The 25,469-nt window shown below is 36.4% G+C and overlaps 1 protein-coding gene across 2 annotated transcripts in view; it reads right to left on the bottom strand.

Moving 5' to 3' along the window:
* Window positions 1-25,469, bottom strand: part of SLC26A7 (solute carrier family 26 member 7) — a 155,750-nt gene that overhangs the window by 106,763 nt on the left and 23,518 nt on the right. For both annotated transcript variants that reach the window (XM_055348696.2, XM_019032931.4), the window contains exons 3-4: window positions 8,979-9,089; window positions 2,499-2,671 (exon numbers count right to left, since the gene is read on the bottom strand). In XM_055348696.2, the coding sequence (XP_055204671.2) occupies window positions 2,499-2,671; window positions 8,979-9,089 (284 nt within the window). The remainder of the gene's footprint in view (window positions 1-2,498; window positions 2,672-8,978; window positions 9,090-25,469) is intronic.

Below are 25,469 nucleotides of genomic sequence, written 5' to 3'. Positions count from 1 at the left end.
CAAGAAGAGAAGGCAAAAAGAAAACACACCTAATAAGTCATGGAGCCCTTATTATGTAATAACAGAAAGCTGATTAGTTCATCAATTGAATGTGTTGCCAGACACCAAAGCCCCCCCAGAACTTACTTCTATAACTTCCTGTAATACAAGAAGCAATAAATATCTTTATGGGGTAAGCCTCCGATAGGAGGGTTCTCTGTTCCTTGCAGGTGAGAGCATTTCTAACTGTGAATCAGATCAGACATGATTGTTTCAGACACTTTAACAATACAATCTTATTAACCTAAATAATTCTGTCAGCTGGATCTTCAGAGAGAAAAAAATCAACCTGAAACTAAATAATATGCAAGCAAGAGCAAAACAATACACAAATAAATAAATAAAACAAGACAAACACACACTTCATATGTTTGTAGAAACTGGATACTTTGATTCAGTGGATTTCAAATCTGAAGGAATAAAAGGAAAAATGACTGAGCAGCTAAATCCTAAAGATGCAGAACTCTTGAAGTTTCTAGTTGACAATGGAAAGAAGAGTTTGGAGGTCAAATAAAGTCCAGCCATCTGCTTAAAAATTGGCTAAAACGTAAGTCACATATCCAAGATCAGAGCTAAAGAGGAAGAAAAGCAGATGCTTGATGAAGTTATAAGAGAAAATATGCAACTCTCTGAATCAGATTGTACATGTAATAAAAGGCCATGAAAACAAAATTATTTTTATTATCTTTAATAATATTCTGCTTTGCTCTTATAATTCTAGGGAGTTTCATTCGGGGAAATGAGACATATATTTTTTATGTTGTTAGAATCCTGGCTTTGACTTTTATATGTTATCATTGTAAGTCATAATCCAAGTATACTAGATAATAACAGAATACCTGATGATTGTTTCAAACTTTCAGAAGATGGTTAAAATGAGACTAAGCAGAAGGTTGCCAGGTCTTACCGCTAATTATGTACACTCTTAGATTTTTACTATACTAATACATACCTAAAACTAATACTACACTATTAAACAACCTAAAACTACTTGTTTCATGCTTTGTAGAGTGAGAGAATATCCAACTCTAGTAAAAACCATGAATTCAAAAAGAAATATGAATGAAAAAATAATGGGACAGAAAACAGACACAATATTATCTTTGCAATGTTAATACAAAAATTTTTTATTTTAAATGAATAGAAATTAAGGAAAACCTATGCCAAATCCAAGGCAATATATCCATGTTTGATCTACCAGTTCACAGGGCTGATTATTTCTGAGATGGGGATAGATGACAGATCTCAGAGAGCCTCATACAGGCCAGGCAAGGAGGAAAAGCCACTAAGCCTATCTGTGCAAGCCTCAGAATAGGCTGACATCCATGGTTGGAAAAATAAACTGAAAGTTACAGGGTACCCAGGCAACTAATTTTTATTTTATGATAGCTCAGATACAAGCCATAGAAAATACTGATTGGTCCACCAGTCTGGTCAGTCTCCTAAGCAAATGAGCTGCCACTCAAATGGTCTATTTCTTTCAAGGACTATGAAGACATGAGTTCTTACTCTAATTTCATTTTACATCCTTAATTCTTTCGGCCATTTCACATAGCTAGAAGGCAATGTAACTCTAAGAATTTTAATGCTTCCTTTCTTTTAGGTCACATGTTTTCTCTTACCATCATTCCAGCCAATCATCAACTATTTTTCGCCCTTCTTGGTGTTTACAAGATCTTTGACCTTGTAAATAATGTTACGGTGTAAAATAGAGCCTCCCAACCCAAAACACAGCCACCCAAGAAGTTTATGCACACATAATTCAGTTGACCATGAGACAGTAAGCAAAAATGGCTATCAAACAGGCAATTCCATGTCTAATATTCAGTGCCTGTCTAAATTTATTTTATAGTCACCTCTGAGCTTTCTAATTTTGACGACTGATTAGAAACATCAAATTACATATTCTGATATTTTGAAGAAATAGACTGTAGCAATCTTGGCAGCAACACGATGCTGGTGGTACAGATCTGAGTCCAGTGACCTCAGATCAGCAAACCTATAGCATAAACCAAGCACCATTTGTTACTGATGTAAGCAATAACATCATAAAATCTGAAAACTGGGAAGGACACTAGAGATCTGGTCACAACTCCTTCCTATTGCAGGAATTTTTCCTATAACATTCCCTTACAGTGACGACCTAGTCACTGTGTGGACACAGGGATTGCCTCACTGCTTTACAAGGAAGCTCATTCCATTTTCTGAAACATTTTTTAGAAAGTTCATTCTTAAAAGACCAAAAACTGTTTCTGTGTAACTTCAATTTATTGATTCTAGTTCATTCATTCAACCAGTATTTATAGAGTAATGACTCTAAACAGCATTTCCATAATGATAAAACACATCAGGCCTTTATCCACCTATAAAGACAAATTCATGAACAAGAATAAAAATAAAACACCAGCTGCCTTCGCTATGCCGCTGTGTCCCTTTCTTTGTGCTCAAGAATCACTTACCTGAATCACACCTCCCAAGAAGGAAACTGCTGCAGCAACTTGGATCCTTTGCATTTCAAAGTCGGATAAGCCCAGCACGCTTGTGTTACTCTGTGTGGTGAGATTCTGCATGTTCTGAGGGACAATCCGTTCCACGGCGTTGGCTGATATTAAGGATGTCAAGGCAAAGGTGCCTGAAACCAAGTGGTGTGGGGAATCTTCTATTAGTAATTCGATTTAAAGGCTCAATAAAAATTGTGGGATTCTGTCGAAGCTACATTGTGAAACCAAACAGATCTGTTAGAAACACTGTCCCCTCCTCTGTGGCCTTGCTTCTCCACTCTTCACCTCGCTCCATGGATGAAATGGAAACTTACCTCCATATATGCTTATTCATTCAACGTACAGCCACTCATCTATTTGCTATTCCCTCCTGGTTCAGACATTTTCCCACCTCTCTGCAGATTGGCATAAAGAATGTCCTGGTACAGGAAATAAGATTACGGCCTGGATTTAAATTCAACCACTCAACTTACCAATAATGTGACCTAAAGCACATTACACTGGATATAAATGGTCTTATCCATAAAATGGGAGTAATAATGCCTACATTTCAGTATTTAAGGGGAGTATAAATGAGATGATAGATATGAAGACCTCAGTAAATTCAGCTTTTTCCCTGAAATGCTTGCTTCTTCATTCTACCTGTGCAAATCCTATTTGTTTTTCAAGGTCTGGGTCAAATCCCATATCTAATAAGGATCCATCCCAGATCCTCCCAACTAGGCTTAATCTTTCCACCCTCTGTGGTCTCATAGCAGAGTATATTTTTATTATTGTATAACAACATATTGTGGCCCATAAAATAATTAAACATACCATTTCTGTCTACTGTTGTTAGATAAGGCTTGGTGTTATTTTCCAAGAATTGCCATGGCCTTGCACATTTGTGGGACCATTTTCAGTGTGTTCCCCTCTTCCTGTCAAGAGTTCTGAAGCCTCCCATCTTGGCACAGCATGCCTGAGAATGCAGCCTGGTGAACATGGAAATGCTGATTCTCTCAAAGAGGCATTGGCAAATTTGGGTTATAGAAACAAACTGCAGCATTGTGCAAACATTTGCTCTCATTACTTGAAGATCTTACTTTGCTTCTGGTCATAAGTGAGATTTCATGAAAAGGGCCTTTTCAACATGTAGACAACCCAACACAAACCATGCACAAAGCAGCATAAGGCAAGAGAGACATGAGTCAAACAGAAACAGGTCTCAATGGAAATTCAACACAGCCAATCCTTGGTCTTACTAGATAAGAGAGGCAGTACATGCTATGGATTCAGAAAAACATGATGATTGCAGCCTCCAAAAAACCTGGCCTAAAATCCCAGAACTGTCACCTCAATATTTTTGTCTATAAACAGCATTCCTCACCCAATGGGATTGTTATGAGGCTTAAATAATGTAATATAGCACATATCATAGAAGATGACATGTAGTTAACACCTGATAAATGGTAGCTATTCATATAATTTTTAATAAGACTAAAGTCAGAATGCTCTGTTATGGTCTATCATTGTATGTTTTTCTCTGTTCCATAGAGTTGGTGGTACATAAATACAGACAGCAGATTGAATAACATTCTTTTAGTGAGATAAGGCATTCTCAATAAATCATCAATAAATCATGACCACTGTCCTTATCATAAAGTACTAAATTAAGAGTACATCAAGAAACTAATGTAATATAACTGATTATTAGAAATGAGATTCTAGCACCCAGGATGGGAAATACCAAGTAGAGAATATTCACCATAGAATCTGGTCTTGATAGGACATATTTCCGAGGGTATATTACAACACGATGCTCGGGAGATCAAATCAGATACTTCTGAGAGTAAAGGAGTTTGTCTTTTGGTGTCTAAATCTCCTAGAGCACAGAGCAAAATGTTTTGTACAAAAGCCACTGAACAAATTGACTACAGAATTTTTTAAAAACATATAGATGAGTTAATTTTTTATTTTAGGCCTGTTTTTCCTGGGATTTGGAGGAAGATGGGAAGGAATCGAACAGTAAAAGAGAAAGCCATCTAAAAGGCTTTGTTAGGGGAACAAAAGGAAGCTTCACCTGCGTGTGAGTCATATTTCAAGAACACCTCCAGAGAGAGGACTTGCCAGCAATGGGTACAGGCATATCCACCACGCCAATGTGGACATGGGAGTACTGCTTCTTTAGCAAGGATAATGCTTTGCTGTTTCTGAGATAATGAAGGCCAATCAAGGGAAGTGGGACTGCCAGTGAATATGTGTGGCTGTTGTGGATGACATTCTATATTATCTATTTATAGGTCTCTTCTTTGTCTTTGTCTCCTCTCTACTAATTCTCTATCTTTGCCTCCTCTCTACTAATTCTCTATCTTTGCCTCATTTGCTCAACATTTTACCCTGGTTAGGCTTTCAGCCTATTAGTGGTACCCTTATATACCACTACTTCTACCTGATAGCTCAACAGTACTGTGGGTCACAGGGTCTCATAGGAAGTGAATATGAGCCCTAGAGTTAAATAGACCCAAGTTCGAATCCCAGTTCTACTTAATATGAACCTCTGATCTTGGTCAAGTTACCTAACCTCTCTCAGCTTCCTTATTTGTAAAATGATGATAAAATATCTATTATAAAATTTTGATAGAGAATAAATGAGATTTCATATTTTAAAAAAACACTATCTCAAGTCCTATCATATTATAATCCATCAGTAAATAATTGTTTATTTTTGCTTCTGAAAAGTGCCTTATATAGTCTTCACAATATCCTCTCTAAATTGTTAAACTTTGCTCTTTAAATAAATTTCCCTGATTTAGAGAAAAATTAAGATTATCCAATTGTCTCACATTGGTTCCTACAACAATGCTGTTGCCATTGGATTAATACCCAGGTTTTTTACTGTTATGTATTTCTTCCAATATATGTTCTTTGCAAGTCACAAAAAGTAATCAACTGATTTATTCCTTTTTTTAAAAAAAACCTATTTTAAATTAAAATAAGAAAGTTCACATTGTTGAGCAAAACAGCATGTTTCATGTCTTTATACTCTGATTTTATGAATTGTTTACTTTTAAAGATGCCGCTAACATAATTTATTATTGTATTTAGTAAGTCAGCATTGCATTCCAGCCATCTAAATTGAAGGCAAAATCCCAAATAAAGTAATTTTTCTTCATGAAAGTAACATCAATATCTTAATAATACTGTGGAAGTGGGATGCATATGCATCAAAATTAAATTATTTTAAAGAGAAGTATGTTCTGTATATTAATTTGCAGGAACTTGTTGGTGACACTCAGTCCCTATGTCCAAGATTAAAGGAAGGTCAAAACATAATTAGTCTATTTTCCCTGACATATATATGTTGCAAAATAAGGGAAAATTATCTTCTTTTTTTTTTTTTTTTTGAGACAGAGTCTCGCACTCTCGCCCAGGCTGGAGTGCAGTGGCGCCATCTCGGCTCACTGCAAGCTCTGCCTCCCGGGTTCACACCATTCTCCCTGCCTCAGCCTCCTGAGTAGCTGGGACTACAGGTGCCCGCCACCACGTCCAGCTAATTTTTTGTATTTTTAGCAGAGACAGGGTTTCACCGTGTTAGCCAGGATGGTCTTGATCTCCTGACCTTGTGATCTGCCTGCTTCGGCCTCCCAAAGGGCTGGGACTACAGGTGTGAGCCACCGCACCCAGCCTATCATTTATTTTTTAATGACCCAAAGAATCCTAAATACTGGGATAAAAAACTAATAGGAAGGCCCAGCTGACTGTCTCTGGTGAAGTACAAATGCAGAAATAAAATGTCTCTAGCATTTATTGTGTGGTAGCCCATTCGACTTAACAGAAGGGAAATCAGAATTAGTCTCCGGCTTTAATGTTGAATGACTACAGCTAAGGCTGTAAATTATGTGTATTTTGAAATGGATATTATTTATCAAGTAGACTATAAGATTCTGACAACTGTTAAAAATTTGTTAAATATAGAGTCTTATGTAAATGGTAATTTCAAAGTAATTCAGTTAAATATCTGTAAAATGTTTACAGTGATTCCTTAGGACATCAAATATTTTGTGTAAGTATGTATTTAAGTATGTTCAAATTGTGTATTTTTGTTTTCTTAAAGCAATTATGGTGTATTGGACAAACTTGTTTTGCCTTTTTCTTTTATCTTGGGTTTAACAGAGAAAATGTTTTTAGAGGTTAGTATTAAAACAACTTTTTTATTGCTAAGGATATGTTTAAATGTTTTGAAAAATGAAAAGAAATCGTTAGGAAATTAGGAAGCAAGATAATTGAAAAAATAGGCTTTAATAATTTATAATTAATTATTGTGCTTTTCTCTTTTTTGCATCAATACAAAAGAAAAGCTTATTCTTGAACAGTGAGTTGTAAAGTTAAAAGCTTGTGCTTTAGATTTGGTCACACCTGGGTTGCAATCCATGCACCTGTGACCTTTAATCTGTGATCTCACAGAAACTTTCTGAATTTTAGTGTTTTCTTTTCACCTGCAATGTAAAGGTAATAATATCTATTTAAAAGGCTTATGCTAGAACAAAATAAAATAACATATGTAAAGCTCTTAATAAAGTACCTAATAAATAAAACATCCGTGGTTCTCAAACTTAAATATACGTACACAAATATGCATAAACATATAAATACATATATATACTATATTACCTACAGATTAAATAAAAACAGAGATCTTATGAAAGTGCTGACTCTAATTCAGTAGGCCTGAGATGGAAATAAAGGCTTTGCACTTTTAACAAGCTCCTACATAATGCTGAACCTGCTGGTTCATGAGCCACACTTTAGGCAGAAATGTTGTAAGTGATTGATAAGTGTTGTTCCTTCCCTCATAACAAAATTAATTGATTTAAAAAGCCAAATCTACATAAATAAAATGTTATGTTAACAGAAAATATATGTATCAATGTAGTAGGCAGAATTATGACCTCTCAAATATTTTCCCATCCTAATCCCCAGAACCTGTGAGTATGTTATGCTATATGGTAAGAGAGAATTAACATTGCAGATGAAATTAAAGTTGCCAAGCAGCTGATCTTAAAATAAGAAGAGCAGCCTGGATTATCCAGGTGTGCCCAATGTAATCAGAAGTGTCCTTTAAACATGGAAAATGGAGGCAAAAGATCAGAGTCAAAGAGAATTTGAAGATGCGATACTGCATGTTTACATATCGCATGGTTGCAAGGTCCATGAGCCAAAGAATGCAGGAAGCCTCTAGAAACTAGAAAAGTCAAGAAAATGGATTGCCCCTAGAGCCCCCAAGAAAGAAACACAGCCCTGCTGACACCTTAGTTTTAGTCCTGTGAATATCATTTCAGACTTCTGAGCTGCAGAACTGTAGAGTAATACTTTTATCTTGTTTTAAGCACCAAACTTATGGTAATTTGTTACAGCAGCAACAGAAAACTGATACAATCAATAACACAAAATGACCATTGAAGAAATGGTCAAGAAATATTATTACTTAGAGGCTGAGATCATGTAATCCCCAAATAAATAGAAATGTCTCTATAGATATTTTTAGTTAAAATTATTTTATTATTTCCTTAATAGTTAAGACTAAGATACCATTTTTGTAATAATAATAATAGCTAACTTTATTAAATCTTATTATGTAGCAAGTATTAAATTAGGCACTGTATATCAATTATCTGGTTCTCACTATAATCATTAGAATTTGGAAGGTAATTTTGCTATCAAGAAAGCAGCAATGGAGCTTAAAATTTTACCTAAGACCATGTAAACAGCAAACAACAAATAAGATATGCACCCAGGTTTATCTAATACCAAATCACCCCTCATATTTTCTTTGGTAATATAGAGGTAGGTAAGGTAAGAGTTACACCAAGTAAAGAGCATTGTATAAACTAGCCTGGAATAAACCTAAAGATCATCATTTAGTCCACATATCAAATACATGTAAAATATTTTTCACTGTTTTTTGAGTAGCTATATTTTATGTAGTCTTACCTCCCAAGTACTTACTTTCTCTCATTTCATTGTAAATTCAGAACATTTCCCTTCCTTTTTTTTTTTTCTTGAGACAGAGTCTTGCTCTGTCACTCAGGCTGGAGTGCAGTGGTGCAATTTCAGCTCACTGCAACCTCCACCTCCCAGGTTCAAGCGATTCTCCTGCCTCAGCCTCCCGAGTAGCTGGGACTACAGGCGTGTACTACCACACCCCATCTCCCTTCTTTTGTGGAATCTTTGCAACTCAAAAATGCAAAGAATCCTTAGCAATTACCTTGGCTACACAGTAATATAGCAATAAACCACAGTGTATATTGACTATCTGATGCATGGAGAGTAAATATCTTCCTCTAATATTTGCTGTGGTTTTCAGCAGTGACATTAACACTGCTAAGGAGATGTAATCAGTAATAATCACTAAGTCTCTTTTGCGAGTAACATTAGAAGCATAAACATAGGAATTATTACCTGTGGCAACATGATGTCCCATTCCAAATATGGCGTAAATTATGGCAGGAAACAGAGACCCATATAAACCAAACACTGGGTGCACAGATGAGAGAACAGCAAAGGCCAATCCTGTGAAGAAGACGAGGGTAATTAAAACCACCTTATAACCCCAAGACACAGTCTGTTACACAATAGAATAGGTATTGGTTTACTTATAGACAAAATGAATCATACTTTATTCTACTTGCTCAACAAGAGTCTAGCATTATTGCCCTAAATAAAAGAAAATTCATGCTTTAGTTCATTTTTATGATTCCAAAAACCATTATCTTTGGACTAATGCTTTTTCCTTTGATTGCAGAGATGTCTACAAAAAAACAGTGGTTCAGAGAGTCTTCCTGTTGAATGGTAGGTTGGACAGTAACATTGTAAAATATCTCAAGGCACACTAAAATTTTAGAAGCATTTCACATGTATAATTTTATGTGCACAATAGCATCTGTAAGATAGGCGAGACTAGAAGATTTACCCCTGACAGATGAGAAGCCTGAAATGGAAGGGGAACTAGGGCTGGACAAAAAGGACGCATACTCAACATTGGCTGGTTGGCCAGCTGCACAGCCAGCTTGAAACTGTGTGTCACAGTGGTAGGGCCGATGAATAAACCCATGTGCTTCCCAACTAATGGGACCTTGGCTTATATTTCAGGTACAGTGTCTTAGAGTGGAAAAAGAAATCAACTTTTCTTACTCAAGGAGTAAGAAATAATTCATAACTGTTAATTTTTATTCCTTGTAAAGACTATTGCCTACATAGTTGGTATGATACATGCACATAGAAAATTTTCTTAGACATGTCTAAATGACCACTGGTGGTTTCAACGTGACCAAAATATCTACAAGTAAGGGTTCATAAAATTATCTTGATTGTGGCTGATCCTTGGAACGACAAATTCATTCAAATGTTTCAATTAAATTGGGCATAAAGGACTTTACATGTTACAAAGAGACTTGAGAATGGAGGAGGCATTAGATTCTGGAGTCTCTGAATATGAGGCAGGTAATTATTCACACTGTAAAGCCTGGCTGTCTGATTCTAATATCAATAATTTTTACTGTTGAGCTTTTACCATTTTTAAATTAAATGAAATTCCCTTCTTAATAAGCTCCGTAGTTATCTTTCAGATATTTTTCAAGCAGTAGAAGCCACTTTTGCTGCATTTAAAATACATGAAAAGTTAACCAATTACCACTCCTTTCTTCTTTTTAAAAACCATCTGAGTTGCTTGTTTGCTGGTAATGTATCCCTACAGTCTGGTGAAAATACGATAAAAGTGATTATAGAAGAGTCAGTGGCAGAGGCTGTTCTAGAATTTCATAAAGGCACGGTGAGAGGTAGAAAGGATGGTGTTAAGGGGCAGGTCTTGAAGCTTCATTAGTATTGGCAGGCTAAATCTTTCCCCACCTCTACCAAGAAGCACCTTTTGGCATTTTTAGTGTAAGCAACTTTGTAAAATATACTGTTTACATCAGCCATATGAAAAGCTAGAAAACAACTTTTTCTCATCCATTTTTCAGAATAAGTTACCTGATAAAAGTTATCTATTAAGAGACAGAAATGCAGAGTGTTCCTGAGCAAGAAAAAAATGTAGCTCTCACTTTATAAGATCACAGATTGACTAAATCAGTGGTGGAGAAGAAAGGCATATTTAGCAAAAGCTCCTGGATTAATCATATGGACAACATTCTGATAAATGTGGTCAATACTGACAGGATCAAAATTGTTCAGAGGTAGACCCATTTGGCTGCTCTGCTTGCAACAGGCAAACGTAACGTAAAGCTGGAAGCAGCTGGATCCTCTTATCTTACCATGTGAATAGCGTGAATAGCTACCTCCTGCTTATCTGTCTGCCTTATTACAATAACAGTCATCTCTCTCTGTGTTTATCCCAAATAAAATCTATAACAAACTTAGTTTAAAAACTGGATTTTCCCAGATCTCATGTTCCTATCAAATTAAAGTGGGAATAATCAAGTAAAATATATTTAATTTTTCAATGGTCTCTAGACCTGTAAATTAAATACAAAATATCATGTCAGGAGATTCTTCTACAACAATCTCCAAGACCAGAAATCATGTACACATTTCCTTTATCTCATATTACACTGATATTGAAATTTTACTTTAAACAACAATATCATTCGCCCTGAATGGAAACCCATTTCTCTCTTAATGTGGCAATGAACAATGGCCAAAACACAGGAGGAATGAACTAATTCAGATATACAGTACTGTAAAACATCAAGTATCCTTTCCACAAATAAGAACTACAAGACCCAAGACCAGCCCCCACACACGTACCTCAAAAAAAGGAGAGACAGCTGGATAAAGTTTCCTTTTTCTGATTCATTTATTATTCTGGTTCATAATATAAACTGGTTACATAGTCTCATACATGCGCATGTGCACACACATACACACACATTCACACAAGCTAAAATATGTTAAGTCCCCCCAAAATAGTGAATATCTTAATAAGTTGCTAACAAATTAGCAGAATTGATCTCTACTTTCTCTGTAATAAAACATGGCTTTCAATTCAAATAAGAGCAAAATTACAACTCTCTAATGCTATTATTTTGGGGAAAAATATTGCAAATGCCGACAGATGCTTATGTAACTTAATCTAATTTAGATAAGAGCAAAAGCAACAAAAACAAAAGTATCAAGGAATAGACACAGTGTTAGGCTAATGGGTCTCAAAAGAGGATGGCTGAGGGGATGGATGAAATCTTTACATGGCTGATTATTTTTAGAGGGACAATTATTTAATGGTAACGTAAGGCTGATACAGCCACAAAAGAATGGTCACGAGAAGACTTTGAAAGTTGAAATTTTTAAGAAAACATGCTTTGTAGGTATGATAATGGTTACAGGAGAAGAAATTCTAGATTCCCATATCAAAATCACCAATAGTCTCAGGGTTTGTGAACACTACCAACCTTTCGAGAAGCCCTTAGTGTGAAACTGAACATTTGCCACCGGTGTGCCTTGTCCCTCCAACTCACGCTGTGCTGAGATTGGCTTCCCTAGGCACAGTGCCTAACCCCAGACCAAGAAGGGCCATGAAAGCAGGTAAGTAGCTCAATCTCTGGCTCTGCTCCTATTATAATCTTTTGGCTGAGATCACTAGAAAGTGACTCAATCACTAGTGATGAGAAAGTGAACTATTTATCACAGAGAAGATTTATATATTAAAATTCAGATTTTTATTTCAGTTTCAGACTAGTTTATTTAGATTTACATGACATTATAGCAAGTATTCAGAAAACCAAAGAAACACATGGAGTTTAGAAATTGAGTAATGTATCTGAAGTTAGAAATTGGTGCTACAATTACACATAGAAAACCCCTCTGTTAGATACTCTATGTTTTGTTGGCCTAGCAGCCTTACCTTTTTATTGTAAGATCAGACAGCTAGGACTTAGAAGCACTAGTTTTGTTCCTCTCAGATATGAATACAAGACCAACAATATTTTATAGACTATAGCCATTGGTTATGGAGCTTCAAATATGAGCCAGAAAACTAGAGCTAACACAATTCAAAGGAGCAGCTATTACAGTAGAATTTACTGCCCCAGAAATGTCTATCATCTTCATAAAGCACTTCTTTATGCTTTATGGGTTGAATTGTGTTCCCCTAAAATTTATATGTTGAACTCCTAACCCTGAGTACCTCAGAATGTGATCTTATTTGGAAAAAGGTCATATCTTACATAATTAGTTAAGATGCGCTCATCGTGGAATAGGGTAGGACCCTAATGCAATATGACTGGTGTCCTTATAAAAGAAGACCATGTGAAGAGACACGCAAGCACACAGGAAGAACATCATGTGACAATGAAGGCGTGTGAACGCCATGTGAAGATGAAGGCATGTGAAAACACGTGATGATGAAGGCATGTGAATGCCACATGAAGATGAAGGCGTGTGAACGCCACATGAAGATGAAGGCGTGTGAACGCCACATGACGATGAAGGCATGTGAACACCGCATGACAAGGAAGTCGTGTGAATGCCACGTGAAAATGAAGGCGTGTGAACATCATGTGAAGATTGAAGTGCTGTTACCAGATGCAAAAGAATGTCAAAGCTTGCCAGCAAACCACCAGAAGCTAGAGAAGAGGCATGGAACATATTCTCCCATCATGGCCTTCGGAAGAAACCAAACCTGTCAGCACCTTAATTTTGGGCTTCTAGCCTCAAGAATAAATTCCTGTGGTGTAAGCCACCCTGTTTGGTACTTTATTATGGTCACCCTACACAACTAATTCAGGTGACAATTTTTAGAGGGAGACAGAAAGTAAGAGGTCACTTGATGCTGGAGAGTTCAACCTCATTTTCTGCACAGGATCAAATCACTTGTGCTTAATAAATATTAAATAATATTACAACCTTTGTACTTCTAATTCATAATCCCCAAATCTCTATAATATCATTTAAATTTTGTATTAGGAATCATAAAAGTAGCACCAATGAAATTTAGTTCCTAAAGAAGGTTATGAGGTTATGTTGCTAAATGTAAAGATAGTCTTTTAAGGAACTGCTTACTTAATACTCAGATGTAAGAGTTAAAGTTTCATCCAATCTCTGCTATACATGGTACCAACACTAGAAATTGTGTTAGCAGGATTCTCAAGGCAATATTCTCAGGACTCAATATCTGTAACTTTTAGGAGATGAAGCCTGTTCAATGTCTAAAAACAAATGTGAATAAAGATAGGCCAATCATATGTGGAACTGTAGTTAGTCTTTTAAAGCTTTGTAGAATTAAGTTTCCACAAAAAGAAACACAATTTAATTGTCTCCTTAGTCTCTCCAATCTCTGGTGCACAAGAAAGAAAATATTTGCAAAATATCAAGATGACTGACTAGGCTGACTAGCTCATGTAAAACCCTAAAGGCTCCTGGCCTATGCTCCCAGCCTGCTTCTAACCAGAGTTGCTGTTAGGGTATTCACCACATTTTTGGGGAATAAGAACACAGTGCCTCTTCCCAGATGATCTAACCCACCTTATTTGTGACCAATGACAGAGAAATTACCACTCAGAAAAACAATTATAAATTTCTGCTATCTTCTACAAAAATAGAAAACTATCTTCCACAAAAACGGAAAACTTTTAGTTTGGCTAGTTTCTATCTATATGTATCTATCTATATATGTATATACATATATTTCTCAAAATCATGTTAAAGTACTGTATTCTTTTTTTTTAAGTTGCCAAACCAAAACCAAGCAATGCTTTTCAGTTAGTTCTAAATATTGGGCTTACAGATGGATTACTGCATTTGGCGATGGTAGAAAAGGAACTCTAGGATTTGAGAAATTTATTTTAAAAGCAAAGCCGAAATTCTTGTCCTAATAAGTCTTACCACTCAATAATTCATAGTATTATCCAACTAACACCCCCTCAGTAAAGATATTTCATATGAATAAAAGCCAGCCAATGACAAAAGCTTAAGTATTTCTTCTAAATACCTGAGAGTTGGGAGTGGAGATGGCAGAGAGATGTCGTGAATATTGGGCTTCAGAGTTATTTTTGCTTGCATTTAAAAACTTAAGCCTAGAATGGCTAAGGAGAGAAGCACTTTAAAGTTCTCATCCCAAAGAATAAAGCCTAAATACCAATAATTTCCATAAGAGAAAAAGTAAGAGTTATGAATTTGGAGAAAATACCAACAAGAAGACCAAAAGAAAAGAAATGAAAGATTCAATCCTGTGCTACATTCTTTGATCACCCAGTTAAGGTCCTGATGAGTAGCCTTTTCAATGAAAATGAAAGGACATCTTTTATGAACAAGAGGAATGGAAAAGAAGGTGAACCTGAGGCACTTTTCTAGGTAACAATTAGAAAATAGGAATAGCTACCTCAGGAAACATGAAGGTGTCATATAAATTCTGTTCTCCCTCTCCCTATTCCTCTCTCCCTTCCCCATCTTTCGCTTCCTCCCTCTCTCCCCTCCTGGACTTCTCCCCTTCTCTTTCTTGTAAGAGAAAATCTCTTTACAAAAAAAAATGAGATTTTTAAGTTTATCTCATATATTCTCTGGCTCTGAAAAAGGTGGTGGAAATATCTTGAATCCCTTAACACTAGGAGAGTGGAAAGATAAAAATCTTGAGTCAGATACCCTTCTTCTAAAAGTCGAGTTTTCCTTACACAAAAGTTCTAGAATGTTTTTAGCTCACATTTATGGTTTCATGGAAACATGAATGATTTTTTTAAATTTTTTGCTACTAAAAATAACTAAACAATAAAGGGGGAATTAATGACTGGATCCCAGTTAGTCTTACAAAAAGGAGAAATGCTTACGCTGAGTGCTGAATGAGGAGTAACAGAAGAACAAAAAAGCATGAAGAGTAGATGCCTGAGGAGGAGACAAATTTAGGTAGAAGAAATGTGTTCAAAGGCACAGCATTCTGAAAATGTTTGCTTAGCTAACCTGGAATGTAAAGCCATTTGGTATGCTCAGCAAAAAGGACACGTGACAAAGTGCCAGGTGATGAAATTAGACGGTAAAGAGTCTTCAGTATTAAGTGGTAAGAACTTACCTGACATTCAGGGTGATAGGACCTGGAACCTACGAGACCTTCTGTTTCCCTCAACTTCCTCTGTGTTGTAAGACAACAATCAGGTTAGAGTTGGCAGGGCTAGGAAGGAGCATCTGAAGTCAAAGTTGATGCCACAATCACAAGTGCTTAGCTGCATTCTCTTTGGTGCCAGAGGAAATCCAACAGACCTAATGACAGAGGAAAGAGCTTGCACCTCCTCAAGCTCAGCAAAAACTAGGATTTTGCCATTGATTAGGGAGAAAGGAGGAGGATTTTGGCCAGCAGAAGCATAGAAGTTTCCTCAGAGAACTGCTGTCTCATCGGCCTGCTGTTGTCTGGGAGGGGTCGTTCCATCCTGTGGCTCTAGAGAACTGCAGCAACATGTAGAAATTCCGTAGTCAGAGAAGCCTTCTACTCAATCCTAGAAATGTCTTCTCAAACCTCAGCTGACTGGCCTCTGCCCACAAAGACAGAATCTGCCTTCCCTTGAACAGCTTCTTGTTCATTCCTGCTTGAGAGAGCCTAATGGCCAGGTTGATGTAGGTGCTGAGAGAACACATACCCTGATTAGAACTAACTTAAGTGGTTAGTTCTATTTTGGTTCTCAAAATAACCAAAGGGAGGAGATCAAACTGAATCTAACAGTGAGTACACCTGAACGAAAAATGATGGCCTCAGATAGCTGAGAAGCTGAAAAAAGTAATCATGTGCAAATTTTACCTCAATAAGTGTGACTAAAAAATAAGAACTCCCAAAGAGATATCAGCTAGCAAATACCAACAAAAGATGTACAACTTTCCAATGTAAAACATCAATAAACAGCTGAAAAGGTATGCTTAATATTCTGAAAAGCAAAATACTACTATCATTGTGGCCAGAGAGATGCAGTCTCTAATTAGGCCAGAGTCACTTCCTATCCGTCATGGCAGATAATGTTGGCTTATAGGAACCAATGGCCCGAGAGTGGGAGGGAGATGATTCTCCAAGGTACCAGAAGAAGAAAGAAAAGATGTGGGTAAGAAACACCTCCACATACATATATACCTTGATCCAGTGGCTTGGGAAACTTTCACATCCTATAAGAATGCATACCTAATATTGTGAATTTAAAACAGTTTATGTACTGGTTGAACATGAAAATACAGGCAGACTTTTGTATTTGCCGGCAATTGGTTCCAGGACACCCCGGGACACCAAAATCTGCAGATTTTCAAGTCATTTATAGAAAATGGCATAGTATATCCAGCCCTCCATATTCCGGGGTTTTGATGCTTCTAGATATGGAGGGCTGATTGTAATTTCAATGCCTGTATCAATATAAAGATCATTAGACACACTTCTGCACAATTGTACTATGGAATATTATACAGCTCTTTAAGAGACTAAGAACTACACCCATTAACTGGGAGACATGACCATTATTTGTGGTTACACACGAAAAACAAGTCTCAGACTTATGTTTTGTATGATACTCTTATGTAAAAATCCAAAAAGAGGGCTACTGGTATTTTTTTATATATCTTTGAATCTTTATCACTTTGTACAATGAGTTCATAAAACCTATGCAATTTAAACATTTTTGAAGACTTTTTAAAGCAATCTGAACATTATCCTGAATTTTAAGGAAGCCATTAGGAATTTTTTTTCTAATGGGAGAAATTGTGATGAGGTTTACTTTTAGGTGATAACTACAGAAGTTATACAGAAGAAAAACAAAATTGACAGAAAGAGCAGTTAGGAAACTACCACAGATATCCAGGTTGTGGCAGTGAAGAAAGGGACAGCATTTCCCAAAGAAATATAGCTCATCATATATAAACAGGTGTTACACATACATATTTTAAAAACTAATCAGTTTCACTGCCTGAGGCTTGAGCACAGAACACTTTCTTTTGGAATACACCACAGGGCCAAAGATGGCTGACTGGATCCAAAGTACTGAATTAGTCATGTGAAAAGACTGATCAGATGAAAAGATGGAAAAATAAACCAATGGGAATTGCCAGATGCAGAGAAAAAAAAAGTAGGGGAAAAGAGCACAAAGGAAGCCATGGCCAAGAATCTGTGGTAATTCCACTGAAATGGCACTCCTGGCAAATAATAGAAATGTCCTTTTGACTTTGACAAGAGAGAGACCACTGGTGGCCTTGGAAAGAGGGCTTCCTGGGGAATAGAGCATGAGGGGAACAAGGAGGAGCAAATGGATCTTGGTGGAAGCAGAAGAGGCAGACGATATGAATTCATCTTCGGAAAGTACCGTTCAGAAGATGAGAGAAAGGCTTGGTGCTAAATGGGAACATGAGATCAAGAAAAGTTGAGTTTGTTTTCTTACAAGTTTTGAGATACGAGAAACTTGAGCCAAGAGACAGATCCAGGTTTTGTAAGTCCTAAATCTTACATATGTTGGGAGGCTTCCCACAGGAAAGATAAAATTGCACATAGAATTAGTTACCTTCCACATAAAAGGTGAAACTATAAAACAACTGGAAGAAAATATTCTGGAAAAGCTCCATGACATTGGTCTGGGCACTGATTTATTTTTTATATGATGCCAAAAAACGTAGGCAACAAAAGAAAAAATAGACTAATGGGATTACATCAAACTAAAAAGCTTTTGCACAGCAAAGGAAAAGAGTGAAGAGACACCCTACAGAATGGGGATAAAATATTTGCCAACCATACATCGAATGAGAGGTTAATATCCAAAATATGTAAGGAACTCAAACAACTCAAGAGCAAGAAAATAAGTAACCTGATTTTTTTAAATCGGCAAAGGACATGAATAGAAGTTTCTCAGAAGAAGACACACAAAGGACCAATAGGTATATTAAAATAAAAAATACATGGCTGGGCGCGGTGGCTCACGCCTGTAATTCCAGCACTTTGGGAAGCCAAGGCGGGTGCACACGAGGTCAGGAGATCGAGACCATCCTGGCTAACACAGTGAAACCCCGTCTCTACTAAAAATACAAAAAATTAGCCGGGCGTGGTGGTGGACGCCTGTAGTCCCAGCTACTAGGAAGGCTGAGGCAGGAGAATGGCATGAACCCGGGAGGCGGAGCTTGCAGTGAGCCGAGACCACAAAACTGCAGTCCAGCCTGGGCAACAGCGAGACTCCGTCTCAAAAAAATAAAATAAAATAAAATACACAACAACACTAATCATTAGGGAAATACAAATTAAAACTACAATGTGATATAGCCTCACCTCAGAATGACTATTACCAAAAAGACAAAAGATAAGTGTTAATGAGGATATGAAGAAAAGGAAAGCCATGTATGCTGTTGGTGGTAATGTAAATTAGTATAGTCATTATGGAAAACAGTACGGAGGTTCCCCAAAAAATTAAACATAGAACTTCCATATGAATCAGCAATTCCACTACTGGGCATATATCCAAAGAAAATGAAATCAGTATATCGAAAAGATACCTGTACTCCCACATTCATTGCAGCACTATTCACAATAGCCAAGATAGGGAATCAACTTAAGTGTCCATCAAAGGATAACTGGATTTTTTAAAATGTGATACATATATATATATACATATACACACACACTATGAAATACTGTTCAGCCTTAAAATAAGGGGATCCTATCATTTGTGACACTGTAGATGAATTTGAAGGACATATTAAATGACATAAGCTAGGCACAGAAAGACAATTACTACCTAATCTTACTTACACAGGGAATCTAAAGAAGCTTAACTAATAGAAAGAGTGAAATGATAGTTACCAGAAGCTAAGGAGGGTCGGGATTTGGAGGAGAATTGGAGATATGTTGGTCAAAAGGCAAAAAATTCCAGTTAGGAGAAATAAGTTCAAAAGACCTATTGTACACTGTGATGACTATAGTTAATAACAATATATTGCATACTTGAAAATTGCTAAGAGAATAGATTTTAAGTGTTCTTACAACAAAAAAAGTGTGAGGTAATGCATATGTTAATTAGCTTGATTTAGCCATTTCATACTGCATACACGTATCAAAACATCATGTTGTACTTCATAAGCATATACAATTTTTGTTAATTAGAAAAAGGCAAATATTTATTTAGAATGAGAAATCACACCAAATTATAAATTGTAAGAAGCTGACAAATTCCATGATCCAGAAAAAAATAACGTCTTTGCATTAATTTCATGATATACTTCTATAATACTTTTACTCTATGATACCTCTGTATACATATATAGTATACACTTCTATATATTATGATTTTAGGCTGTATAGTCTTTGAACACTTCTACATATGACAATGATTTGTGTAACATTTTCTATAGAGAGCATAGAAGGATAATTTTGGATTTTCTCTTGTATGTCAGACATCTCTTATGCATCAATTCAGATGTTCTTGGCCTCACCTGTCTCTTGTAGCTCTGCAAGAGCTCTGTCTGACTTCCTGTGATGCAATCTGACAGGTCCTTTTTCTTTTCTGGAGCCGTGGGGCTTCCCTGTTGGCACCTGCTCTGGGATTCTGTTAATGCCCACTCATACATGCCAACTCAGAGGAGCACCCAAGGAATAAAACTTTGACCAATAAGAGAGTGAGCTAGAGAATAAATATTTCCACTTCCCCTCTCCCCCTGCCGCTGAAAGATGGTCTAGAAGTGACATTGATAGTTTTGCAGGGGGCATGGTCCCAATGATATGGCAGTCAGCCACTCTTGAAGGTAGTCAGCTCTGTAACAAGCATCCTCTCATCTCTCCCTCCTAGTCTCTAGCTCCTGCCCTCTTGGTTTACACTCCCTAATGATATATGGTAGTAGCACATAAATCCTGACTCAGTCACTAATTTGGGGGGGGAATAAGCCTAAGATAGCATTGTTTATTTAAGTTTGTTTTTTAATATTGATACATTAAAATATTTTATTTTAGCTTTGTACCAAGTTAATAATATGTGAAGTTTAAACTACAAAATTGAAAAAGCCTCCATTAAAATTCTTGACAGCTGTAAAGTTTTAGGGAATTTTAAGTTTTCTTATACAGAAACATAAATATTTGAATTGCAGACATTAACAAGTTTATTGATAATGTTCTGGTTATAGGGCCATATTATGAGTTCTATTTTATGTCCATCAATGTCAGTATTTTGTGGCAACTTTTTCTTAGCCAGATTGTAAACATATTGCAGCCACTTTGATGCCACTGGACATAAGATGTGTGACCCAAATGAGGTTGCGTTGGGAAGACACATTGTTCTCAATTTATGTTAAAATATCTTACTTTTAAAATTTTACAAAAATATACGAGCATGAAAAAATATTGACTTTGAAAGGAGCATATGCAAATGGGGATGCAGTATTGAACAGGGCAGATAATGAGCATACAAATAGCAGTTTTATGCACGAATTACCAAAGGCAGTGGGAGAATGATTAGCCTCCACTTGAGAGAGATGTTCAGGAGATAATGCCTTTGTATAAGAGAGCCAGGTTTTAAGAAAGGCAAACAGGTAGAGAGAATATTTTGTGAACATTTTGAAAGTGTGCAGTTTATTCCCAAAGAAAGAGGGGTTCCTGAGGGTGCATTAGTAAAGGCTGGCAATGAAGAAATCACTGGAAGTTCAAGCCAGGGAGAAGGACACACATGTCAGTATTCGAAGGAAAGCAAGGGAAAAGAGGGCTCATTGAGAAAGGACTTGAGGCCATGTCAAGAATTCTAAGGATGACAGGAACCAGAGGCATGTATGTGTGTTGAAACGCAAATATACATGAAATATACCATTTCTTTGTTTCTTCTTACCATTTTTACTTCAGACTCTGAGACCCCCAGGTTAGGAAGAGAAAGTGACAGCAACAGTGGTTTCTGGTTTTCTGGGTCTCAATGTTAAATGGAATAAAACCAAAAGTTTCTGTGATATATGGAAGGAAGCAGGTGATAAGATGAAGTGCATTTTAAAAAATCAGCAATTTATGGCTTTGTCTGAGATTGCTGGCCAAGGAATTTTTTCTGCTTCAGCAAATTTTAACCCAAGTAGAAAGAGGGACAGTCAAGTGTGAATCCTGATGAGAGTCCCAACATAGCTTCTAACCCCCATAAAACCCAATTATTACAGGAAGGAAATGAGAATGGTCAGTTCAGGTCCAGTTCAGCACAGAAAGAAGAAATAATCTTGGCTACAAGAGGGCTTGATATGGAGAAGAATTTTGATGAACACCACCTCCTACTCCTAGTATCTGCTAGAATTTTCATTGTAGTTATATTTAATGGAATCCAGGATTTATAAACAAAAATGAGGCTTGTAGCGCCACACTAAAAATCAATGACTTCTTTGAAAAGTAAAAAAAGTCAAGTGAATGCAAGATAATAGTAATAATAAAATAATATACAAATGCAAGTTAGTAGTGAATTTGTTTTCTTAAACTAGATTTTGAAATTCTATGAATTATTTTTTCAAGATCACTAATAAAAAATGGCATGTCTTTCTTTTTATGATTTCTATCTTTTGATATTTTAGTAGAAGAGATGTTACTTAGCTATATTCAAAATTTTACAAAAAAAAAGAAGTAATCCGTTGGCCATAAAGTGACAGAATTATGTAAGTAAACATCACACCATGCATGTGGGATGATATCACTTTTCAGATTGTGATTGTTTAATTAATTCAAAAATTGATTATATACAGCCATCATGCTCTGAAAGGGTTAATTTACTACTTAAAGATAATACAGTTATTTTCAGAGAGGATTAGTTAGCTCACCGGCTTCAAGAGGATAAGTGTGCAATAGCAAACATTAAGGCCCACATGAAAATGTGGAAATACCAAGCAAGGGAAAAGGCACACAACGCTAATCCCTGACTCTAAGCAAGACTGAGAGGTGATTGTCTGGTCAGACCAGTGCATACAGTCATGGTCCAGGCCAGCACTCCCTTCTCACACAATTTACCCTTAGAGAAGGAAGTGGCTTGGACACCCGATATCATACCAAAGCAGTAATGATGTTTCTCTTTGCACAGTGCCATTCCCCAGCAATTCCCCCAAAGTTTATGCACAATAAGCTAAAAGAGAATGATCATGGATCCACATGTATCATGTAACGATGCAAAATGTCATTAAAATATTCTTTTAGGCCAGGCATGGTGGCTCACAACCGTAGTCCCAGCTCTTGAGAGACCAAGGAGGGTGGATCACTTGAGCCCAGGTTTTCAAGACCAGCCTGAGCAATACAATGAGACCCTGTCTCCGCAAAAAATTTTAAAGAAAAAAATCAGTGAAAGATGCATGCCTATAGTCCCAGCTACTCAGGAGATGGAAGTGGGAGGATCATTTGAGACTGGGAGGTCAAGGCTGCCGTGAACTGTGAACATGCCTCTGCACTCCAGCCTGGGCAACAAAGCAAGATACTGTCTCAAAAAAATAAAATAAATAATCTTTTGCCCAGTTATTGTGAAAGTGCTGGATACATGCCCAGAGACCCAAAATTCTATATTCTATGTTGTTATATATTACAATTATATATTCTATATACATTCTACATATAGAGAGTGAGTCTAAAATGTTAATTAAGCTATATGGTATCTTTTCCTATGCCGTTTTGGATTTGTTTTCTTTTTCTGTTTCTGTTTTTTAACCAGATAGATGAGGGTGAGGGAGGTAAGAGAAGTGGAAGAGAGACAGAATACATGCGCATTTATGCATAGAGTACCAGCAGATGTTGAATGGTATATATCCAATAACTGATATCAGTGATATATGGAAGTGAATTTCAAAGTACCCATCCTTGGCAAATTTGAGGTAAGAGACTGCCCTTAAAAAAGATGTCTAGAATTTGTCTAACCTAATTGTTTTTGAAAGTTTTCTTGCAAAGCTAATGTTCTCCACCTCCTTATCTTCTTACCTTCAGGTAGCAAAGCTAAAATCTAGAAGTATAAAAAATTCTAGAAGTGTCTAGAATTAAGCACTTTGTATGCTTAATTCACCTATCTATGTGCCAGGCACTGGAGATATATCAATTAACAACTCTGCTATAGTTTGAATGTTTGCTTCTTCCAAATTCACGTTGAAATTTAGTTGTCAGTATAAGAGTATTAAGAGAAGAGACCTTTAAAAATTAAGTTATGAGGGCTCCACTCTTGTGAATGGACTAATGCCATTACTGAGGGAGTGAGGTCACCCTCTCTTGCACACACTCTTGCATTCCTTGGTGCTCTCTATCTCTCTTTCTTCCTCTCTCTCTTTCTCATTCTCTTGCTCTCTGTTTCTCTCTCTCTCTCTGTCTACCACTATGTTATAAGACAGAAAGAAGGCCCTTGCCAGATGACAGCTGTTCAGACTTGGACTTCCCAGCCTCCAGAACTATAAGCCAATAAATTTCTGTCCATTACAATTTATCCAGCCTCAGTATTTTATTATAGCAGCAAAAAATAGACTAAGACAAATCCAAATAAAAATCTTTGTCTTTGTGGAGTTGATGTTTATAAATGTCATATCCTAGTTTATGTTCTAGTGGAGAATAGATGATAATAATAAGGTTACAATAATAGCATTTATTGAACATTTCCTTTGTACTAGATTCTGCCCTGAGCACCTTATATTCTCTCATTTGTTTTTCAAAGCAACTTTGTGTACTAGGTATTATTGTCCCTATTTTACATACTGGAATACTAAATCTTAGAGCAGCTGAAGAACTTGTTCAAGTGATACATCCAAAGTTAAAAACTGAGGTCTTCCTGACAGTTCTTAATTATTTATAAAGCTCTTATGGTGTCTCCAAATCCATATTAAATTCCATGAGAGATACAAAGGGACATAAGATACGAATTACAAGGTCCTCAACTAACACAAAGTTTCATCCAACATTCAACAATTATATGTGCAATTTATAGGAAAATTAATGTAACCAAAATTCAGAGAAAGTAGAAAAATTATGAGAAACATAATCACAAAAAAGTGTTATTGGAAGATAAGACTTGAAGTGGGGGTTGAAGGATAAACAAACTTTCACAAATGAATGGCCTTTCCAAGTTGCCTACCTTCCTGAAAAGTCACGAAGTTATTTGGTTGTATCTGATTTTGTCACTAAGCATATTTTCCAGTGTTATATTCTTATTGAATTTCACTCTTTGAGTTTCTAATCATTAGTTTTTTCTGTCCTGAGAACTGTATGTCTCATATATACATTTTAAGTTTGCTACATTTGGCCCTGTCAATACCTTTGTTTAAACTATTTCAGCACTTGCCTCCCAGAGCACCCTGATATTCACAGACCATATCTTCTCACCTCGCTCTTCTAGCTCTTACCACTCTTAAATGTCAGCATTCCCAAGGTTACTTCCATCCTAATTTCTCTTTCTATTCTACAAACTATCCATTAATTATCTGATCCAATCCCATACCATGACCACAATATATACATCTTTATGATATCCTTCCTAAGGTCTAGACCCAAATGGATAACAAGAGGTCCTGTAGGCACTTACATAACAAATACAAAATGGAAATTGTTTATTTTGGTCCGTGTCACCACCAACCCCTCCATAATAACAAAACAATATGCATTAAAAACAAAACAAAAACAAACACCGGTTGTTTTGTTTATTTATGCTCTATCTCAGAAAATGGCATCACCACCCATCCAGTCACCCAATTAAGAAACCTGGAAGTCATCAAAATAGACTCTTTTTTTCACCCTTATATTACATAAAACACTGATCTAAACTTATCTATTCCACTTAATATGGATGGAATTTGTCCCTCTTTTCTATTCCTACTGCCACTATTTCTGCCTTTGTCTGTTCAGATAACAATGCTTTATTTTCCAGAGATAATTTCTCCTAACTAGTCTCTCCTAACTAGCCTCTTGCCTCTTCCAAGCATGTAATGTAAGCTGCTGCCACAGAAATTATTGTAAAACACATGTCCCTCCATAGCCCTCCTTAAGATCCACCAATGGCT

This window comes from Gorilla gorilla, chromosome 7 (assembly GCF_029281585.2).
Source record: "Gorilla gorilla gorilla isolate KB3781 chromosome 7, NHGRI_mGorGor1-v2.1_pri, whole genome shotgun sequence".
In the NCBI taxonomy this organism is placed as follows: Eukaryota; Metazoa; Chordata; class Mammalia; order Primates; family Hominidae; genus Gorilla; species Gorilla gorilla.
Note: the sequence above shows the minus strand (reverse complement) of the source record. Positions and strands in the feature narration are given on the sequence as shown.